Source organism: Argopecten irradians, chromosome 1 (assembly GCF_041381155.1).
Source record: "Argopecten irradians isolate NY chromosome 1, Ai_NY, whole genome shotgun sequence".
NCBI classification, from domain to species: Eukaryota; Metazoa; Mollusca; class Bivalvia; order Pectinida; family Pectinidae; genus Argopecten; species Argopecten irradians.
Window position 1 is genome coordinate 62,632,191 of NC_091134.1, and position 26,330 is coordinate 62,658,520.

At 28.8% G+C, this 26,330-nt stretch overlaps 1 protein-coding gene across 1 annotated transcript in view; it reads left to right on the forward strand.

The window, feature by feature from the left end:
* The first annotated feature begins 15,565 nt into the window (after positions 1-15,565).
* The window catches only part of LOC138305548 (trimeric autotransporter adhesin AtaA-like), a 50,270-nt gene continuing 39,505 nt past the window's right edge, over positions 15,566-26,330 (forward strand). Inside the window, 7 exon segments of the mRNA XM_069245866.1 lie at positions 15,566-15,707; positions 18,243-18,339; positions 21,248-21,379; positions 23,798-23,953; positions 24,260-24,556; positions 24,815-24,970; positions 25,948-26,244. Coding sequence (XP_069101967.1) covers positions 15,660-15,707; positions 18,243-18,339; positions 21,248-21,379; positions 23,798-23,953; positions 24,260-24,556; positions 24,815-24,970; positions 25,948-26,244 — 1,183 coding nt within the window. The 5' untranslated portion in view covers positions 15,566-15,659.

The window sequence follows — 26,330 nt, forward strand, 5'->3', positions numbered from 1 at the left end:
GATAAAAAAAAAATACCAATACTTATATAAACAATCTACTATAGACAATACTGATATAACAATACTAATACAATACCTGTATTAATCTACTATAGACAATACTGATATACAATATATACTAAACCATACTGTATATATACTACTATAACATATGATATATACAATATACTATAACAAGTATGATATACAATAAAATATATACTATATACAATACTATAATGACTATATACTACTGATAAAATAAAATACAATACTGTAATATGGTTACTATAGACAATACTGATATAAAAACAAAATACAATATACCTATAGTAATGGTCTACTATAGACAAGTACTGTATAATATACAAACTATACTACTATATACTATACTATAAATAATCTACTATAACACTACATATAGACAATACTGATAAAACCAAATACAATACTATATGGTTACTAAGACCAAACAACTGATATACAAAATACAATACTTTATACTAAAACATACATAGACAATAATGATAAAACTATACAATACCTGTATATCTACTATAGACAAGTAATGATAATAAATATAAATACAATACCTAGTATTAATGGTACTACTATAGACAATATATAAAACCAAAATACAATACCCTACCTGTATATTATAGACAATACTGATAAAACAATATAAATACAAAATACTGAATGGTAAATGGTATAAAACTACTAATACCAATGGTACTATATACAAGTAATGACCTATAAATACTATTAAAAATAACATACTGATAAACAATACCTACCTATATACTATATACTATAGACAAGTACTGATAAAACAATATACAATACTAGTAATGTTACTATAGACAATACTAATGACAAATGATATAAATACTAATACTTGGTAATGGTATACTATAGACAATACTACTATAACAAAATAACAATACTATAAATACATATACTAAATACAATACTGTATAATAAATCTACAATACTATACAATGATACTATAATGACCAATACTGATAAAACCAATAATATATTATATCTACTGTATAACAATGGTTATATAGACAATACTGATAAAACCAAAATACCTACTACAATGGTTATATAGACACTATACTGACAATACTGATATATAATATATAGTAACAATACCTGACAATACTATAAAACAATATACAATAATGATAACTGATACCAATACTTACTATAACAATACTATATAACCAATACTAATATATATATAACGTACTATAAAACCCATACCTGTAATGGTATACTATAGACAATATGATACTACATAAATACAATACTAGTAAATGGTATACTATAGACAAATACTGATAAAACAAAATACAATACCTACCTGTAATATTACTATATAAAGTACTAATAAAATGAAAATACAATACTGTATATGGATACTATAGATACAAGTACTATAAAACAAAATACAATACTCTACTAATGATACTATAGACAAATACTGATAAAACCAATATAACAATATAGTAAATGGTTACTATAGACAAGTACTATACAAAATACAATACTAGTAATGGTATACTATAACAATACAATATAAAACAAAATACAATATATAAATATACTATAGACAACAACTGATAAAACAATATACAATACTAATACCTTTAAATAGGTTACTATACTATGTACAATGATAATACTGATATAAAACTAAAATACAATACCTACCTGTAATAATATCTACTATAACAAAGTACTATAAAACAAAATAAATACTAGTAATGATACTGTACTATAACATATTAACATATACTATAAACAATGATATATACAATATATAAATGGTTACATATATAACTAAACCTACCTATAAAACAAAATACTAATATATATAATGGTTACTAATAGACAATACTGTATAAAATATATACAATACTACTACATAGTACAATACCTGTATTACTATCTACATATACTGATAAAATGATATACAATACTAATACCCATAGTAATATATTACTATAGACAATACTGATAAAACATATAATACAATACTATTATAAATGGTATCTACTATAGACAATATGATAAAATATACAATACTAAATACCTGTATTATAATACTACTATACTATAGACAATATGATAAAATAAAATACAATACTAAATACCAATACTATAGACAAGTATATAACAATACAAAATATACTATAATACTACTGTAATATACAATACTGATAAAAATACAATACCTGAATATCTACTATAACAATGATATACTATATACTAAACCAATACCTATTATAATTACTATAACAACCTAATGAAATAAATACTAAAGACTACCTATACAATGTACAAATATATACTAATAAACAATATACCCAATACTGATATAAATACAATGACATACTTACCTTATGACAATACTATATACAATACAAAATACAATATACAATAAATGTACAATACTATATAACAATACAATAGAACAATATAATAATATACAATACTACTGTAATTAATACTACTATAACAAACAATATACTATACAATACATGACAAAATACAAAATACAATATATACTGATATATCTACTATAGACAATATATACTATAATACAAAATACAATACTAATAATGTATACTATAGACAAGTACTAATAAAACAATATACAATAATATAATGGTTACTATAGACAATATACTATAACAATGATATAACAATACAAACTAATAACTGTTATATAGACTAATATGATATAACAATAAATACAATACCTGATAAATATCTACTATAGACAAATACTGATAAAAACAAAATACAATACCCTACCTGTATATATGGTTACTATAACTGACAATACTGATATAAACTAAACCCTACCTGTATATATATCTACTATATATATAAACAATAAATAATTATACATATAACTACAATACTATATGACAAACTATATAAAATGAATATACTAAACAATACTATAGACAATACTGATATACAAAAATATATATAGTAATAATATACTATGACAATACAATGATATAACTACTATAAACAATACTGTATATATATATCTACTATAGACAAGTATGATAAAACATACTATACCTACAATACTGATATAAAATACTAGACAAGTACTATAAAAACTACTAATACAATATAATAAAATACTATAGACAATAGATAAACCAAAATACAATACTACTAAGTATAATACCTACTACATATATATACTATAGACAAATGATATACAATACAAAACCTATATACAATAATACCTACTATACTAATACAATCTACTATAACAAGTACTGATAAAACAAAATACTACCTACCTGTATATATCTACTATAGACAATGATATAACAATACTAAACCCAAAATACAATATATATAATGGTACAATATACTATAACAATGATACCATATACAATACTAATACTAACTATCTAATACTGATATACAATATATAACCAATACTACTATACAATGATATATATACTATATACAAAAACAATACTAGTATATACATATCTACTACTAAACAAATATAAAATACTAAAACCCTACCTGTACTAAATATCTACTATAGACAAACAATATATATAACATACTAATACAATACAAGGTATAATACAATACAATACAATATATACTGATAATAATATAATACAATACTGATATACAATATACAATACAATATATATACTATATAACAATGATATAAAACATAAAAAACAATACCTGTATACAATTAATAACTATAAATATAATATGATATAAACCAAAATACAATACCTACTAGTAAATGTATTATACTATAGACAAATGTACTGATAAACTGATAAAATACAATACCTAGTAATGGTTATATAGACTACTATAATAATGATAAAATATAACGTACTACAATACCTGTTAGTAAATACTAAACAATACTATAACAAATGATAACATACAAAATACAATACCTGTGACAATTATATCTACTATAGACAAATATGATATAAATAAAAAACAATACCTGTAATATATACTACAAAACAATGATATAACATAAAAAATAATACCTGTATTATATCTACTATAGACAATATATAACGTACTAAACTACCTAATAAAGTATATATAGACACTGATAAATACTAATACAATACTTATAATATATAATACTATAAATACTGATATATAAAAATATGATAATACTACTAAACAATGATATATACATATATGTAATACTAAACTGTAAATAATACAATATACTTAAACAATATACTATAGACAATACCTGATATAAAACATACTACTACAATACAATGATATATACTATAACAAGATATATACTACTATAGACAAGGTACTATATACAATAACAATATATACAATACTATACCTGTATACAATACTACTAGACAATGTTTACAATAACTGATACTATAACAATATATAACTGTATACTAAAAATACTATATACACAATAAATATAAAACATAGGTACTAAACTACTGAATAAATATAGACAATACTGATATAATAGTATACAATGACTAATAAATACTAATACTATAGACATGGTACTATATATAACAATATACAATATTAGTTATATGGTTACTACTATAACATATACTGATAAAACCATATATACAATACTAGTAATGGTTACAATGACAATATAATATAAATGATAACCAAATACAATACCTGTAAATATCTACTATAACAATACTGATATAACATATACAAACCCTACCTGTATACATATAATAAAATATACTGATACTATAGACAATGTATTATATATGTATAAATACAATACTATAGTAAATGGTTACTATAGACAATACTATACTATATAATATACTATAACAATACTAAATACAATACCTGTATTATAACTATATACTATACAATATATAACGTACTAAACCTACTGTACTAAATATTATATAATGACTAATACTATATACAATGATATATACAATACTAAACAATACTGATATACCCTACTACTATATACAAGGTACAATATGAAGTATACTGAAACAAAACCCTACTGTATATAATCTACTATAACTACAATATAATGGTACTACTAGACAATACCTGTAATAACTATAACAATAAGTACTAAATATACCTGTATATATATGGTATACTATAACAATATATAACAATACTGATACTACCTAACAATATATAATATATAAATACTACTATAACTATAGTAATATTACTATAGACAATACTATAAAAACAAAATACAATACCTATATTATATCTACTATAACAATATAATATAAAACTATATATACTAAATACTTACCTATTATATCTACTATAACAATATAAAACATACTACTAATACTGTACAATAATAATAACTACTATAGACAAATATACTGATATACTGTACAATAATACAATACTATATATATAGGTATACTATACCAATACTGTAAAAATATATAACTAGTACTAACACAATAATATAACAATACTATACCCTACATGGTATTATATACTATAACAATAACTACAATATAATATACAATACTAATACTAATATATATACTACTATAACAATGATATACTAAAATACTAAACCCTACTGTATATATTACTATAGACAATGATATGATAAAATAACAATACCTGTAATATATCTACTATAACAATGTAATATATAGACAATAACTATAAAACCTGGTCTATTATAATACTACTATAATGACATATGTAATACTAACATATATAACAATACCAATATAATACCTAAAATACTATATATACAATACAATGAATAACATACTATGACACTACTGTATTATATCTAAATACAAATACTATAACAAGGTATTATACAATACTATAACAATGATAAACTGATAAAAACCTATACTATATAAATGGTTACTATAACAATGATATAACATGTAATAATAACCCTGGTACAATGAAATATACTGATAATATCTACTATATACTTAGGTGAATGTTTATATAACGTAGTAAACCCTACTATACATAATAGTTATATCTACTATAACAAACAATAAATATATATAAAGTATACTAAATACCTGTATTATATCTACTATATAACAATGATGATATAACAAAATATATACCCAAGTATATTATATACTGACAATATACTATAAAATAATACAGTATATGTTACAATATACTACTAAAACCCAATAGACAATATACCCTACTATATAAACAATATACTATAACAATGATATAACAATACTGATACAATATACTATATACTAATACAATGGTTACTATAACTGATACTGATAAAAATAAAAAATACAATACCTACCTGAATATACTACTATAACAATCTATATAACAATACAAAACCTGTAATATATATCTACTATAACAATTACTAATATAACAATAATATATACCCTACCTGTATTATATCTACTATATACAATGATATACAATGTATATACCTACCTGTATTATATCTACTATAACAATGATATAACATACTATACCCAATACCTGTATTATATCTACTATAACAAGCTACTAATAAACTTACTACTATAACCCTACCTGTATATATCTACTATAACAATGATATAACATACTAACTGTACTGTAATATACAATACTATACAATATATAACAATACTAATATACCTACCTGTACAAATATCTACTATAACAATGATTACTATATACACGTTACTAAACAAATAAATACCTGTACTTATATCTACTATAACAATGATATATACGTACTACTAAACCCTACCTGTATTATATCTACTATAACAATGATACAAAATACTACTATAACCCTAATATTACTATAGACAAGTAAAATGATAAACTACTAAATACCTGTAATATACTATATACAAATAAAACTATATACAATAAATGGTTATAACAATACTATAATGTACTACAATATAACATACTAATACCCTACCTAATACAAATATTACTATAACAATACTGATATAAACCAAAATATACAAAATATATGGTTACTATAGTATACTGATACTACAATAATAAACTATACTGTATCTATATATATACTATATGAACAATACTATACCCTACCTAATAATGGATTACTATAACCTACTATATACTACTAATACAATATATAAATATACTATAGACAAGTACTGATATAAAACAAATACATATATAAATACAATATATAGACAATAATGATATATACTGACAATATACAATATAGTACAATACTACTATACCCAAGTACTATATATAACAATATACAATACAATACAATATAAATATATACCTACCACCTGATATACTATATATACTACTATAACAATGATATAACTACTAAACCCTACCTGTATTATATCTACTATAACAATGATATAACGTACTAAACCCTACCTGTATTATATCTACTATAACAATGATATAACAATACTAAACCCTACCTGTACAATATCTACTATAACAATATGATATAAATAACTATACCCTACCTGTATTATATCTACTATAGACAATGATAATAAAACTAAAATACCTACTATATACTATATAAATGATATATAAGTAAACTACAATACTACCTACCAATGGTTATATACAATACAATGATATAACAAATAACCTACCTGTAGAATATCTACTATAACAATGATATATATAAAAACTACTGTACAATAATACTACTATACCTACAATGTATTACTATACTATAACTGATATAACAACTATAACAATACTACTGTATATATATCTACTATATACAATATATTAGTACTACTATATAGATATAAATACAATCTAAACCCAAATTAAAATACAATACTATGAATAATACTATAACAGTATGAATAACAATACAAACTACTATACTGTAAATGGTTACTATAGACTACTATAACAATACTGAAATAATACAATACTACCTGTATTATATTACTATAGACAATACTGATAAAACATACTAATACCTACCTGTAATATTACTATACAACAATGATATATAAAACCCTACCTGTAATACTACTATAACAATATAATGATAGTACTATACCTACCTGTACTATAACTACTATAGACAGTACTGATAAAACTAAAATACAATACTACTATACAACTATTATATAACAATACTATATAAACTACTAAACCCACCTATTATATAATCTACTATAACAAATACTATACTAAACCTACTATATATATATCTACTATAACAATGATATAAATACTAAACCCTACAATGTACAATATCTACTATAGACAATGATATAAATACTACAAAAACAATACCTGTATAACATATCTACTATAACAATGATATAACATACTACAAAACTAGTAAATGGTTACTATATGACAAGTACTATCTACTATAATATAAATACATACTATAATATTACTACTAAACCTACCTGTATTAAACAATACTATACAATATATAACATACTAAACCCTACCTGTATTATACCTACTATAACAAAATACAATACTATATACTATACCCTACTGTATATATACTAAAATATACTTAGTAAATGGTTACTGAGACAAGTACTATAAAACCAAAACCTACTGTAATCTACTATAACAAGTACTATAATAAAATACAATACTACTAGTATCTACTATAACATATACTATATACTGTACACATATCTACTATAAAATGGTATATACCATACTGTATATAATAATATACCCATACCTGTATATACTAAATATGACAATACATGATACTATATTAACATACTATAACAATGTTATATAACAGTACTATATACCCTACCTGTATATCTACTATAGACAATGATATAACAATACTAAACATACCTGTTATATCTACTATATCTACAATAACTGATATACACGTACTAAATACCTGTATTATATACTATAACAATATATAAAACACTAACCAATACTATTATATCTACTATAACAATGATATAACGTATAAACCCTACCAATATCTACTATAGACAATGGTATAATAATACTAAATACCCTACAATACTTATATAACTATATAAATATGATAAAACATACAAAATACATACCTGTATTATATCTACTATAACAATGATAAATACTGACATACTAAATACTATAGACAATACTGATATAATACCATATACAATAACAATGATATATATACTATATATACTAAACCCTACCTGTATTATACTACTATAACAATACTAATACAATACTATAACAATACTATAGAAATACTATACTATATATACTGTATATATACTATAACAATGATATAACACTATATAAAACCAAATATATTATACTACTATGACAATGATATACAATATACAATAGACAATACTATGTACAATACTGATATATCTACTATAACAACTGTACTATAAATACAATGGTAAATACCCTACTGACAATATCTACTATAGACAATATGTATATATACTATACAATATACCTGTATAATACTATACCTGATACAATATATATATATACAATACTATATAGACAATAATATATACAATACAATATGGTATACTGATAGAAAACTACTATACCCTGACCTGTAATATATACTATACTATAACAATGATATAACGTACTAAACCCTACCTGTATATATCTACTATAACAATGATATAAGTATATAAACCAATACCTGATACTATATATCTACTATAACAATGATAAAAACAAAATACTATACCTGTAATATCTACTATAGACAATGATATAACAATAACTATACCCTACCTGTATTATATATCTACTATAACAATTGATATAAACATAAATCTACCTACAACTACCTGTATATCTACTATAACAATGATATAAATATAATACCTGTACAATATCTACTATAACTGTATGTATTGTATATATACTACTATAAGACAATGTATAGTGATAACCTACTATATACAATACTATATACCGTACTAAACCCTACCTGTACAATCTACTATAAGAATACTATATGACCTGGTAATATACTACTATAAAACAATATACTACCTAGTATATTAATATCTACTATAACAATGATATGACTAAACCCTATACAATATTATAAAATGGTTACTATAGACAATACTATAAAACATACTAAATACAATACCTAGTAATGGTACTATATACTAATATATACTATATAACAATACTAAATGACAATATCTACTATAGACAAGGTAAGTGTATACTGACAATATCTACTATAGACAAGGTAAGTATATACTGACAATATCTACTATAGACAAGGTAAGTATACTGACAATATCTACTATAGACAAGGTAAGTATACTGACAATATCTACTATAGACAAGGTAAGTATACTGACAATATCTACTATAGACAAGGTAAGTATACTGACAATATCTACTATAGACAAGGTTATGTATACTGACAATATCTACTATAGACAAGGTAAGTATACTGACAATATCTACTATAGACAAGGTAAGTTTACTGACAATATCTACTATACGACAAGGTAAGTATACTGACAATATCTACTATAGACAAGGTAAGTATACTGACATCTATATAGACAAGGTACTATACTGACAAGACTACTAGGTAAGTATACTGACAATATCTACTATAGACAAGGTAAGTTACTGACAATATCTACTATAGACAAGGTAAGTATACTGACAATATCTACTACTAGACAAGGTAAGTATACTGCAATATCTACTATAGACAAGGTAAGTATACTGACAATATCTACTATAGACAAGGTAAGTATACTGACAATATCTACTATAGACAAGGTAAGTATACTGACAATATCTACTATAGACAAGGTAAGTATACTGACAATATCTACTATAGACAAGGTAAGTATACTGACAATATCTACTATAGACAAGGTAAGTGTATACTGACAATATCTACTATAGACAAGGTAAGTATACTGACAATATCTACTATAGACAAGGTAATGTATACTGACAATATCTACTATAGACAAGGTAAGTGTATACTGGACAATATCTACTATAGACAAGGTAAGTATACTGACAATATCTACTATAGACAAGGTAAGTATACTGACAATATCTACTATAGACAAGGTAAGTATACTGACAATATCTACTATAGACCAGGTAAGTATACTGAGAATATCTACTATAGACAAGGTAAGTATACTGGCAATATCTACTATAGACAAGGTAAGTATACTGACAATATCTACTATAGACAAGGTAAGTGTACTGACAATATCTACTATAGACAAGGTAAGTATACTGACAATATCTACTATAGACAAGGTAGTATACTGACAATATCTACTATAGACAAGGTAGTGTAACTGACAATATCTACTATAGACAAGGTAAGTGTACTGACAATATCTACTATAGACAAGGTATATGTATACTGATAATATCTACTATAGACAAGGTAAGTGTACTGACAATATCTACTATAGACAAGGTAAGTATACTGACAATATCTACTATAGACAAGGTAATGTATACTGACAATATCTACTATAGACAAGGTAGTATACTGACAATATCTACTATAGACAAGGTATACTGACAATATCTACTATAGACAAGGTAAGTATACTGACAATATCTACTATAGACAAGGTAAGTATACTGACAATATCTACTATAGACAAGGTATGTATACTGACAATATCTACTATAGACAAGGTAGAGTAGTTACTGACAATATCTACTATAGACAAGGTAAGTATACTGACAATATCTACTATAGACAAGTAATACTGACAAACTACTATAGACAAGGTAGTATACTGACAATATCTACTATAGACAAGGTAAGTGTACTGACAATATCTACTATAGACAAGGTAAGTATACTGACAATATCTACTATAGACAAGGTAAGTATACTGACAATATCTACTATAGACAAGTAAGGTATGTATACTGACAATATCTACTATAGACAAGGTAAGTATACTGACAATATCTACTATAGACAAGGTAAGTGTACTGCATATCTACTATAGACAAGGTAAGACAATATGCAATATCTACTATAGACAAGGTAAGTATACTGACAATATCTACTATAGACAAGGTAAGTATACTGACAATATCTACTATAGACAAGGTAAGTATACTGACAATATCTACTATAGACAAGGTAAGTATACTGACAATATCTACTATAGACAAGGTAAGTATACTGACAATATCTACTATAGACAAGGTAAGTATACTGACAATATCTACTATAGACAAGGTAAGTATACTGACAATATCTACTATAGACAAGGTAAGTATACTGACAATATCTACTATAGACAAGGTAAGTATACTGACAATATCTACTATAGACAAGGTAAGTATACTGACAATATCTACTATAGACAAGGTAAGTATACTGACAATATCTACTATAGACAAGGTAAGTATACTGACAATATCTACTATAGACAAGGTAAGTATACTGACAATATCTACTATAGACAAGGTAAGTATACTGACAATATCTACTATAGACAAGGTAAGTATACTGACAATATCTACTATAGACAAGGTAAGTGTACTGACAATATCTACTATAGACAAGGTAAGTATACTGACAATATCTACTATAGACAAGGTAAGTATACTGACAATATCTACTATAGACAAGGTAAGTGTACTGACAATATCTACTATAGACAAGGTAAGTGTACTGACAATATCTACTATAGACAAGGTAAGTGTACTGACAATATATACTTTAGACAAAGGTATGTAAGTATACTGACAATATCTACTATAGACAAGGTAAGTATACTGACAATATCTACTATAGACAAGGTAAGTATACTGACAATATCTACTATAGACAAGGTAAGTGTACTGACAATATCTACTATAGACAAGGTAAGTGTACTGACAATATCTACTATAGACAAGGTAAGTATACTGACAATATCTACTATAGACAAGGTAAGTATACTGACAATATCTACTATAGACAAGGTAAGTGTACTGACAATATCTACTATAGACAAGGTAAGTGTACTGACAATATCTACTATAGACAAGGTAAGTATACTGACAATATCTACTATAGACAAGGTAAGTATACTGACAATATCTACTATAGACAAGGTAAGTATACTGACAATATCTACTATAGACAAGGTAAGGTACAGATATACTGACAATATCTACTATAGACAAGGTAAGTTACTGACAATATCTACTATAGACAAGGTAAGTATACTGACAATATCTACTATAGACAAGGTAAGTATACTGACAATATCTACTATAGACAAGGTAAGTATACTGACAATATCTACTATAGACAAGGTAAGTATACTGACAATATCTACTATAGACAAGGTAAGTATACTGACAATATCTACTATAGACAAGGTATGTATACTGACAATATCTACTATAGACAAGGTAAGTATACTGACAATATCTACTATAGACAAGGTAAGTATACTGACAATATCTACTATAGACAAGGTAAGTATACTGACAATATCTACTATAGACAAGGTAAGTGTACTGACAATATCTACTATAGACAAGGTAAGTATACTGACAATATCTACTATAGACAAGGTAAGTATACTGACAATATCTACTATAGACAAGGTAAGTATACTGACAATATCTACTATAGACAAGGTAAGTATACTGACAATATCTACTATAGACAAGGTAAGTATACTGACAATATCTACTATAGACCAGGTAAGTATACTGACAATATCTACTATAGACAAGGTAAGTATACTGACAATATCTACTATAGACAAGGTAAGTATACTGACAATATCTACTATAGACAAGGTAAGTATACTGACAATATCTACTATAGACAAGGTAAGTATACTGACAATATCTACTATAGACAAGGTAAGTATACTGACAATATCTACTATAGACAAGGTAAGTATACTGACAATATCTACTATAGACAAGGTAAGTATACTGACAATATCTACTATAGACAAGGTAAGACAAGGTATGTATACTGACAATATCTACTATAGACAAGGTAAGTATACTGACAATATCTACTATAGACAAGGTAAGTATACTGACAATATCTACTATAGACAAGGTAAGTATACTGACAATATCTACTATAGACAAGGTAAGTATACTGACAATATCTACTATAGACAAGGTAAGTATACTGACAATATCTACTATAGACAAGGTAAGTATACTGACAATATCTACTATAGACAAGGTAAGTATACTGACAATATCTACTATAGACAAGGTAAGTATACTGACAATATCTACTATAGACAAGGTAAGTATACTGACAATATCTACTATAGACAAGGTAAGTATACTGACAATATCTACTATAGACAAGGTAAGTATACTGACAATATCTACTATAGACAAGGTAAGTATACTGACAATATCTACTATAGACAAGGTAAGTATACTGACAATATCTACTATAGACAAGGTAAGTATATACTGACAATATCTACTATAGACAAGGTAAGTATACTGACAATATCTACTATAGACAAGGTAAGTATACTGACAATATCTACTATAGACAAGGTAAGTATACTGACAATATCTACTATAGACAAGGTAAGTGTACTGACAATATCTACTATAGACAAGGTAAGTGTACTGACAATATCTACTATAGACAAGGTAAGTGTACTGACAATATCTACTATAGACAAGGTAAGTACTGAATATTACTATAGACAAGTAAGTTACTGACAATATCTACTATAGACAAGGTAAGTATACTGACAATATCTACTATAGACAAGGTAAAGTATACTGACAATATCTACTATAGACAAGGTAAGTATACTGACAATATCTACTATGACAATATCTACTATAGACAAGGTAAGTATACTGACAATATCTACTATAGACAAGGTAAGTATACTGACAATATCTACTATAGACAAGGTAAGTATACTGACAATATCTACTATAGACAAGGTAAGTATACTGACAATATCTACTATAGACAAGGTAAGTATACTGACAATATCTACTATAGACAAGGTAAGTATACTGACAATATCTACTATAGACAAGGTTACGTATACTGGCAATATCCACTAATGATCAACATGTTATGTATTTTCTTTCAAACGCATCTTTTTACATATGTTACCAAAATGCACATGCTACACTACATATTAAGTATGTGTATAAACAGTAGGGCATATATCTAGCCATAATGCATACATGTATTTTCATTTATATAAGAGTATAGTGATTTAAACCCATACAAAATGTAATTAGATCTGCTTCATATGATCCGACCATATGTTTTACCCTTGCGTGGAACTTCACCCAGCATTACTTGACAACTTGATCTTGACAATCATGTCACTGTATTGTTTCCTATGCAGTTTTTTTGGACATATTTGTGATATATCTCTCTCTGTCGCTTATTGTGATTGTTGTATATGCGATTAGGGAAGTTATTTTCGCTTTAAAAGCATACGCAGTTATCTTTTTGCAAATCACTTATGAACGTGTTTATTTGTATTTAGAATTGTAAAGGTTATTATTCAGTAGGTAATGTAAAGGTGTCCTTTGTATACGTGTTTACGTGTGTTAGATTGGTGTTCACCAGAGCGTTCACTCTTATACCCAAACTGTTTACTGCTTTGTTCTGTACTTCCTGGTCCACACTGTGTCCTCGCCATCCTGGACGGAGGAACACCATGTCTCCCAGACAAACAGTGTCGTCATCCATAGTTTTGATATCCTTGGTAAGGTGATTCATTTATAATTATACATGGTCCTTTTTTTGGTATTTCAGTTCAATTGCAAAACCTAATTAGAATTGAATTTTGTTTTTTAATCGGGACCTCGTCATAGAGGTTTGTTATGTTTCGTTCAGTAAAAATGTAGGCAAACCTTCCTTTTTATCTGGGTACGGTAATGGTTCCATAATTTATGTTTGCATTTATTTTGTCTTAATTTCTTGACGAAATAACATGAACTCCATTCTTTATACATTAGCAATATGTAGGCTTAATGTCTTTTTATTCAGAATTTCATAAATCCAATCATGCCAGTATGGCTGTATTACAACGGTAGGTGTATTTTAGGACATCATTGCCTCAATCCTTCTGTGTAACATGGTTGCCTATAAATGAATTATTGGAGTCAATGGTCATTTGACTATTTTACGTATGTATTAAATTTCGTGTATACCAAGACATTGATTAACAAGCCACTTTTAAAGTTCCAACTGCATTTGTTCGATTAATTATATTTGACTTTTTTGACAACTATGCAATTAGAAATTTGATTGTAATCGTAACCATTAAGCCGTCGATCTACCCGATACCAAACTGACGTGCGTAAAGTTTTATTTACCGTCGGTAAGTCACATTTCCCAATGCTTGTGAGTCACAAAAATCACATCAAAATATGACGTTACGTTCGCCGGAATGTGGGACTAATCGACGGTAAACGCTTCTTTACTCACGTCGTTTTCTTATCTTAAAATTGACATACTGTAATGCCTAAACATATATATATAGAAATACGCCAGTAAAAAACACAAACATTAAATATAACTGCCTAAAAAGATGTAAGTATTTTTGTTCCGCCAAGGGATGGGCACCAAATGTGTTCCGAAAATGCTAGAAAAATGACATTAATATATCTACTGGTTCACCGTAAAGTATCGATTCGCGTGAATGTGTATACAAATTATGATAGGATGTCTTTGATGTTCATATTAGCCATTTGTTAGACACAGTGAAATATTTTATGAAATTAGAAGGTCGTGGTAGCGAACGGCTTGAACGGTTTTCTCATTATCTCTATAATTAAAATTTTCCATATGATTTTCCATATAATTTTCCGTGCCACCCGTATTGATGAAGATACAGTGTAGCACGATATTTTTATTTCTTAGTTGGTCTTTTGAATAAAAATTATGACGAATATTGTATTGGTTACAAGCAATTTGTGTTGATATGCTGTATTGTACTTTGTGTTGGATACCTGTATTGTATTTTGTGCTGGATACCTGTATTGTATCTTGTGTTGGATTCCTGCATTGTATTGTGCTTAATACCTGTATTGTACTTTGTGTTGGATACCTGTTTTGTATTTTGTGCTGGATAGTGGATACCTGTATTATATTTTGTGTTGGATACCTGTATTGTATTGTGCTGGATACCTGTATTGTATTTTGCGTTGGATTCCTGTATTGTATTGTGCTTGATGCCTGTATTGTATTTTGTGTTGGATACCTGAATTGTATTTTGTGCTGGATAGTAGATACAAGTATTGTATTTTGTGTTGGATACCTGTATTGTATTGTGCTGGATACCTGTATTGTATTGTGCTTGATGCCTGTATTGTATTTTTTGTTGGTGGACCTGTATTGTATTGTGCTGGATACCTGTATTGTAGTGTGCTTGATGCCTGTACTGTATTTTGTGTTGGATACCTGTATTGTATTGTGCTGGATACCTGTATTGTATTGTGCTTGATGCCTGTATTGTATTTTGTGTTGGTGGACCTGTATTGTATTGTGCTGGATACCTGTATTGTATTGTGCTTGATGCCTGTATTGTATTTTTTGTTGGTGGACCTGTACTGTATTTTGTGTTGGATACCTGTATTGTATTGTGCTGGATACCTGTATTGTATTGTGCTTGATGCCTGTATTGTATTTTGTGTTGGTGGACCTGTATTGTATTGTGCTGGATACCTGAATTGTATTTTGTGTTGGATTCCTGTATTGTATTGTGCTTGTTGCCTGTATTGTATTTTGTGTTGGTGGACCTGAATTGTATTTTGTGTTGGTGGACCTGAATTGTATTTTGTGTTGGTGGACCTGTATTGTATTGTGCTGGATACCTGTATTGTATTGTGCTGGATACCTGTATCGTATTTTGTGTTGGATTCCTGTATTGTATTGTGCTGGATACCTGTATTGTATTTTGTGTTGGATTCCTGTATTGTATTGTGCTTGATACCTGTATTGTATTTTGTGTTGATGGACCTTAATTGCATTGTGCTTGATTCTTGTATTGTATTTTGTGTTGGATACATGAATTGTATTTTGTTCTGGATAGTAGATACAAGCATTGTCTTTTGTGTTGGACACATGTATTGTATTGTTCTGGATACTTGTATTGTAATTTGTGTGTTGGATTTCTGTATTGTATTTTGGTGTTGGATACCTGTTTTGTATTGTTGAGCACCTGTTTTTGTATAGATTACCTATTTTGTGCTAGTAGATGCCCTACTTAATTTATGTACTTTCTTAACTTTCATAGATTCTGCTCTGTGTATATTTTGAGGGATGTACGACAGTTACGGTGTTAATTTGTCCCTATCCAACTCATTACCTAAATGGAAGTGTTTGTGCCGTCAGTAAGTATCAGCCGTGAATCGGTGGATAGATCATGTTAGGCTGTACAACCACCAAATTGTTTATAGTGTTCACTTATTTGTTTTTATTTTGATAGCTGTCACAGTGAAATATACCAATTATCGAAGAATATAGCGTGGTAGAAACATTCTTGTCGCAAAAACACTTTGTTTTCACTAGTCCGTAAAAACGAAAGTATAAATTTTACTCTGTATTATTAGACATTATTGTCAAAAGTACACTACAACATCCACTTTTCTGCCACGTTGCAGTTAATGTTCGATCACAAACTTTCCAATATCATATATCTTTGATTTATAATGTTATTTAAGGATCTGCTCTGGTGAGGTTTCAGTCTAATTGACGTCTCTTTTCAACATTTATCAAAGAGTTTTTGTGATTATTAAAAGCTGATGTCTCAATTTGAAGCCAGTTGCCATAAGGAAAATATGTCAAAAAATTATACTTCTATTGCTTATAGAACTTTTAAAACTCAAAGGTTAAGAAATTACCAATTTGGGGGCAATTTTGAAAAAGTGCATTTCTTAGACTTTGTAGAGAGGTGAAATTTCATACTTTTTAACTTCAAAATTTAAACTTTTCTCATCGTTGCTTTAACAATCTTAACTATATCAAGTTAATGTTTGCCTTAACTCTTTTTGACTGTGTGATTTTATTATTTTCTTAAAGAAAACATTGGTTTTGACAACTTTGTGAATGTCAGACTATACTTTATTTTCAAAATATTGCTTTAGTTTGTCGCGTGTATGCTCAAAACAGTGAAATTCCGGTAAAATCAAATTTAATCATATTGATTCAAAATAGCTCAAAATCAAGCACACAACGATTTTTATTTATACTGCATTTTCAACTTTGTCATGACTTCCAATTTCCAAAAATCTATATGAGAAAAAAAAACCCGTTTTCACCAGATCAGATCTTTAAGAAAAGTTATTTTGAAAGATCAAAGTTCCAAAATGCTAATCTCTGTGCACATTCTTCATGTAGAAAAGTATCACTGCCAAAATATGTCAACATGTTTTTATTTTGTTTTAAAATGTCAATGTTATTCTAGCATTCATAAAAATGTTCTTTTAAAAAATCTAATATATCTAAAATAAGTTTTTTTTAAGTTACTTTATATTGTTGTACTGTCTACGTTAATGTCTCTAGGCATATCATTTGATGGTTATGTAATGATGTAGATACGTAAGTCATTATGATACATTATGAGTCACAAGATGCAAAGTCGACGAGACTTGAACTTGATTCTATTGATAAAATGTTTCCACATGGTAGAACATTTTTAAAAACTTTGTCATACAATCAGACGCAAATATGAAATCTTTATATTCATTTTACCTGATGATTCACCATCTAGAAATACAAAACATATCTATTCCTGCTACGCAAAAACGAAGGATTTTTTTTTACAGATTTTTTAAACTTCCCTTTCGATGAAATATCATATGGTAAGCCATAGCCTTGTCACGCTTCGCTATACATAATGCAGAAATGGTAACCAATTGGAAAGGGATAGTATTACCTGTTTGGCTTAGATAAAGACAGTATAGCACTTAACTTATCAGACATCCGGGTCGTTCTCGTTCTCACAAGTGACACACAGACGAAACATAAGGAGTGTATCCGTCAAGGCTACCTCTGTATATCGATTAAATGTTCTTATTTGTCCCCTACCGGTGAAACCGAAGGGGACTATAGTGTTTGTTCCCGTCTGTCCGGTTTGGTTTCCAGATGATAACATATTAAGTAATAGATGAATTTTGAACAAACTTCAAACAATGGTAGTATATGAATAAAATACAGCTTGGGATTGAATTTGGGGTCAAAAGGTCAACTACAAAGGCCACAGTTACTAAAAATAGTTTGTTTCACATTTTGGTTTTCGGATGATAACTTGAGAACAGATCAATGGAATTTGTTCAAACTTCATACAATGGTAGCATATGAGAAACTACAGCTTGAGATTTAATTTGGGGTCAAAAGGTCAACTACAAAGGTCACTGTTACTAAAAATAGTTTTTTTCTCACAAGCTTTTGTTTCTGAATGATAACTTGAAATACATCAACGAAACTTGTTCAAACTTCATACAATGGTAGCATATGAGAAACTACAGCTTGGATTGAATTTGGGGTCAAAATGTCATCTACAAAGGTCACTGTTACTAAAAATATATTTTTTCCGCAAATGTTTGTTTCTGAATGATAACTTGAAACACATCGACGGAATTTGTTCAAACTTCATACAATGGTAGTATATGAGAAATTACAGCTTGGGATTTAATTTGGGGTCAAAAGGTCAACTACAAAGGTCACTGTTACTAAAAATAGTTTTTTTTTCACAAGTGTTTGTTTCTGAATGATAACTTACACACGTCAACGGAATTTGTTCAAACTTCATACAATGATAACATAGGAGATAGCTTAGCTTTGGATTAAGTTTGGGATGAAAAGGTCAATTTCAAAGGTCACTGTTGATATATAAAAAATAGTTGTTTCACAAATTTTCGTTTCTGGACGATATCTTGAAACATATCAACAGTATTTGTTCCATACAATATAGCATAACTAAGCAATAATAACTTGCCATAAATTAGAAAATGTAGTTGACGGTAGAAGACATGTGTTGCTTACAACACTTACTCTACGCTTGTTAAATAACAATTTATAATAGAAGAAGAAATAAAAGAGGAATTTGAGAATGACTTTTTGACTTTCTGTTTTTATCTTTCGTGGAAAATCAAATTAATGTATTCACCATATACAAATGTAGATGTTTTTATACAACTCAAATATATGTTTTCAATATCCTCTAGGATAACCATAGGAATGGTTTTGATGTTTCTATTTTCTTCTTCATTGTTAATGTATTGTTTATATTAAAACCAGGAATGCGCCCAGGTGAAGGACCATGCTACCACGTTTATGACGAATGTATAGATCACGCCGACTGTACAGGTTACGGTGGTATATGTAACTGTACGACAGGTTTTTATGATGATGGAGCCGGGTGCTCACTCAGTAAGTAACTTAAACATATTTTTAGATTTCTGCACTTCCAATAAATGTATGTGGTATATCTATTAGTTACTCTTTAGAAAGTATAACGCCTTAGTGCTGCCATACTTTTCAAATTGTTGCTTGTCAGAGAAACGCAACACGTTGTACAGAGAATATTTATAAGTCCAAATATACGTATGTGCCAGTTTTTGTATTATTCAGAAAAAATCTAGAATAGAAATAAACATACCGGTTATGAAACACATAGACATATGACTAAATAGAAGTCAGAATGGGCGGTAACGAGTCGGTAACTTGTGATAAAAAACAAATTAATTAAATATACATATGTAGTTTAAAAATACCATTATGATTTTGACTCAGCATAATCGAACGTTCTGCATGATAAACAACACTATTTCTAATGAATTGATGTTCACTGAGATTTCTTCACATGTACTATCAATATTGGGATCATATTTAGCATTTTTGCAGCTTGTTACGTATATTGGGACCTGATTCACAAAACTCCAGATAAAATAGCGCTATGATAGTAATGTTACGTGATGTAATAGAGTAGTGCTAGTGTTAGTTGTAGGTGAAATTGCTATCCTAACTTAGATAACAGGAATTAAATATCAACTGTGGTTGACTGTGGTTCAATGTATACTCTAAAATTTCGATAATAAGCCTGAATCGGAAATAGACCGGTCGTGAAAGTAAGCATTAGAAATATATCTTGAAAATATGCCGGCTATGTAAGTTCAACTCTGTTTATTTTTTGTTACATTTGAAAGCCGATGAAAGGTTTCGAAAGTAAGCCTGTCTTGTAAGTAAGCCTGTCTCGAAAGTAAGCCTGTCTCGAAAGTAAGCCTGTCTCGTAAGTAAGCCTATCTCGTAAGTAAGCCTATCTCGTAAGTAAGCCTGTGTCATAAGTAAGCCTGTGTCGTAAGTAAGCCTGTCTCGTAAGTAAGCCTATCTCGTAAGTAAGCCTGTCATGCCTTACACGATATATATGTCTTCGAAAATAAGACGGGCTTGGAAATAGGCCGCTCTCGAAAATAAGCATGGGATTTCCTATCACAAAAAGTAAGAATATAAGCCGCGGATTAATTTAGAGATTTTAGGGTATATGCCATGCATCAGACCAAGTAATCCCAACAGGGAATGTATATGACATCGGTGTACCGTAAGTTGTACATAGCTCAGCGTGTACGCAGATTAGTTAACGGAGGAAACAACATATGCACGAATATGGCGTGTTTTTCCACAAATTGATCTGAGCATGGATATTTAAATTATGCAATGTTTTATATTAAATATGTTATGTATCTTAATTGAAGTACTGATTATCTATGGTTTATCCGACAGTTGTAAGGACACACGGATTTTGTTGTTAAAATGACTATGTAGGAGAAAACATTGATACACAGCAGTACAGGTAGGTACACTAATATACATAAACATCACTGGTGAGTATTCAACATAATTTCAGGTAGAACCGGTAAGTAATGTCTATACCAGAATGACACATTCTAGCCTATGATATAACTAATATCAGGTAACCATTAGTCATAGTTTCATCAAACATTCTTTTACTGGAATTCTATATAATAATTTATATGGCACATTTAAGTTAAAGATGCTCCACCGCCGACAGAGCATAAACGATTCTCATCATTTGAACAATATTTGGTTTTTAATCGTGTACATACAACAGTATATGTCTAATTAATACAAACATAATATACAATTATTTATTTTGCTTTTGGTGCATGCACAATCAGTACATCATTCCATATAGGAGAGAGTGCCACGGATTTTTTTTCTGGACGCAATTGGTTATTTTTAATATTTTTATCTTGAAGGAAAATTAGAAGCTCAAACATTTCAATGGCGGTAATGATGTAAAGAAACTTATTTAAGTGGAAAACAAATTCGTCTGCTCTTGTTTTGATAGAGAAATAATACCGTTTATCAGCGGAGCGGCATCTTTAAAGAACTTTGACGAAACTGGGGCAACGACTGTTGTTACAGACATAAACCCCCACAAAAACACTGGTTACCTCTTTCGGATAACACATCTAACACTTTTGCTTCAAATAACATGGTTTGGTAGTTGAGTGAACCAATCGATAAAACTTTCTTGCAGCGACATAAACTTTCATTTATATAACACACCTAACCGCGCTAAAAGGCATAACCCCTAGTCGACAAGACGAGGTATGTATTCTGGGGTACTGCCAACTAATACCTACTCATCATCAACCATATACTAAATATAACTCAAACAAATCATCTTATACTCACCATTTCTTATTATTTACATTAACCTGATTATGTATTGCTAAAGAATAAAGTTTCTCTTTTTGTTTCAGTTGAACACTAATTTCCTTTAAGAATATCTCTAAATAAAAAGAAATTTTCCTTTATTTCCAGAGGTAAATCTAAGCGAATCGTGCAGTAGTTCTATTGCGTGTGATGACGCCATGTCTGAATGTATTACTGGTGATGCCGGAGGAACCGTGTGTAGGTGCCAATCCGGATACTTTGACAGTAATGGGTACAGTACCACAGGTGGAGTATGTACAAGTAGTAAGTATAGTGTGCGCAATACACCGACTATGGGATGTTTAGTCTAGCTTCCTCAATACCATTTCATATTATATACAGACGAGTGGTGAACAAAAACGTGACATCTTGATTCAATTTCCTTGTGATAGCAACAAGCTGACGCCGCCTTCGCAGCGTTGTCTCATTGACACCAAGAATATATTGTATAAACCTTACCAGGATACATAATAATGACTTTATTGTAACTTGATCGATGACTAGTATAATCTGTAGAATAAAACACAATTTTTATCTTTTTATCAACTTCCTGTCTATGTGTATTTACAGTGAATATTCTAAAGGCGACAGCAGTGGTGTCAGCATCCATTACATCCACAAGTGTAGCACTAAGTTGGACGCCTCCACCAGACCCGTCACAAGTATCTAGCTATAACGTTATATGGAGATTGAGCGGCAACTCTGCACTGGATGGTAATATGACTGTTGGTAGTGGTGTTTCCACAGCTAATATCTCGGGACTGAATCAGGGTACAACATACGTGTTTTCTGTGTTGTCGGAGGAAAGCGGAAGTCGCGCTACTACCCAGGAAATCGAATCTGACGACAACGTCACAGTAACAACAAGTACGCATGAGTCTGAGAAATAGTCAACAAGGGAATGAATAAGAACATCATCTATTACCCCCACATCTTATTATCGTGTAATGATATAATAATGGTATCAAAAGAGAATTGAAAACATCTGAATAATTCGGAAATCCAAATACAATGTAATTTGCATACCATTATCCCATTGAGATTGATAAAAAGTTTGGTTTGAACTATATATCAAGGAATTAGCAATAATGAAAATCATAACGCGAAATTCGCTTGTTTTTGTAGAAGCAGAGCTATCGTCTACGTGTGGTGGGTCCATCTTGTGTGATGACGCCATGTCTGAATGTATAACTGGTAATGCCGGAGGAACCGTGTGTAGATGTCAAGTCGGTTATTTTGACAGCAATGGGTACAACTACGGCGGTGGAATATGTACAAGCAGTACGTTTTACATTTTTCTCATTAGATTTTAATGATGATTGCAAAATTTTTCAGAATGTTACATCTGTCACTTCATGCAGCAGTTCGTTTATTGTTTGTCTCGCTAGGTTATGTTGTTGAAGACTCCTATAATAGTATTTTTCTGAAAATGCGGCTGCGAACAAAACGTCCTACGCAATTTATCAACGTAATCTAAAACGTCAACATATAACATTTAAAATTATTTCTCGTCAACGGACAAAACCTAAAATGAATGTCACAGTAATTCGACAAAAGTTAGCGGATGTAGCTAATCTAAAGATATAAAATATTCTCTTCTTTCCAATTAATGTTTCTATGCTAACTTTTCGTTTTACAACGTATCTTCTCGGTCATTAAGAGCCCGACCCTCTAAAGAAGGTTTTGCGTTTTGTCCACTGTCTGGGATACATCATAGATTATAAACTTGTAGTGACTGTTCGCAATCAGCATTGGGACGAAAGGGAGTGTGATGATCAATTTGTCCGTCTTCAGTAAAGTAATGTGATCGATTGGTGTGTAATGTTGAATGTCCTAGATATTATGAAAATATCAGATATCTCTATGAAAAAGACAAATATCCAATTCACAAGGCGACACGAAAAAATTATACCATACCTCTCTAATGCACACAGGCACGAACTATCTGTAATGCCAACCTTTTATTATATTAGCACTAATAAAAGAACGATAAGCAAATTCTACTCACCAATGGTAACCTTGGTAATGCTAATTCATTTATATTACAATGAGTATTCAACAAGATGAAAAATAGCGATCTTTATAACGAAGGGTATTATTAATTTCGCGATATAGTCAACACAAAATGTCCGCTTGAAATAAAATCAGTTGTAGACTATCTATATTACAACATTATATGATACAACAAATAGACAGTAACCGTGCATGCAAAACGTTTGAATGTCCAATATTCAGTTAAATTACTTTGTCTTTCACAGTTAATGATTTGAAGACAACAGCTGTGACGTCATCATATGTGACGTCTAGTAGTGTAACTATCCACTGGATACCTCCATCAGATTCGTCACAAGTTTCAAGTTACAATGTTATCTGGAGATTGAACGGCAGCTCTGTAATTGACGGCAACCTGACAGTGGCAAATGCCGTTTCGACAGCTAATATCACGGGACTGAATCAGGGTACAACATACGTGTTTTCTGTGTTGTCGGAGGAAAGCGGAAGTCGCGCTACTACCCAGGAAATCGAATCTGACGACAACGTCACAGTTACAATAAGTACGTATGAGGCTTGTAAAACAGACATTATATTTCGGGGTAACAAGGGAATGCATTAGAACATCTCTAAAACATGACTAATAATA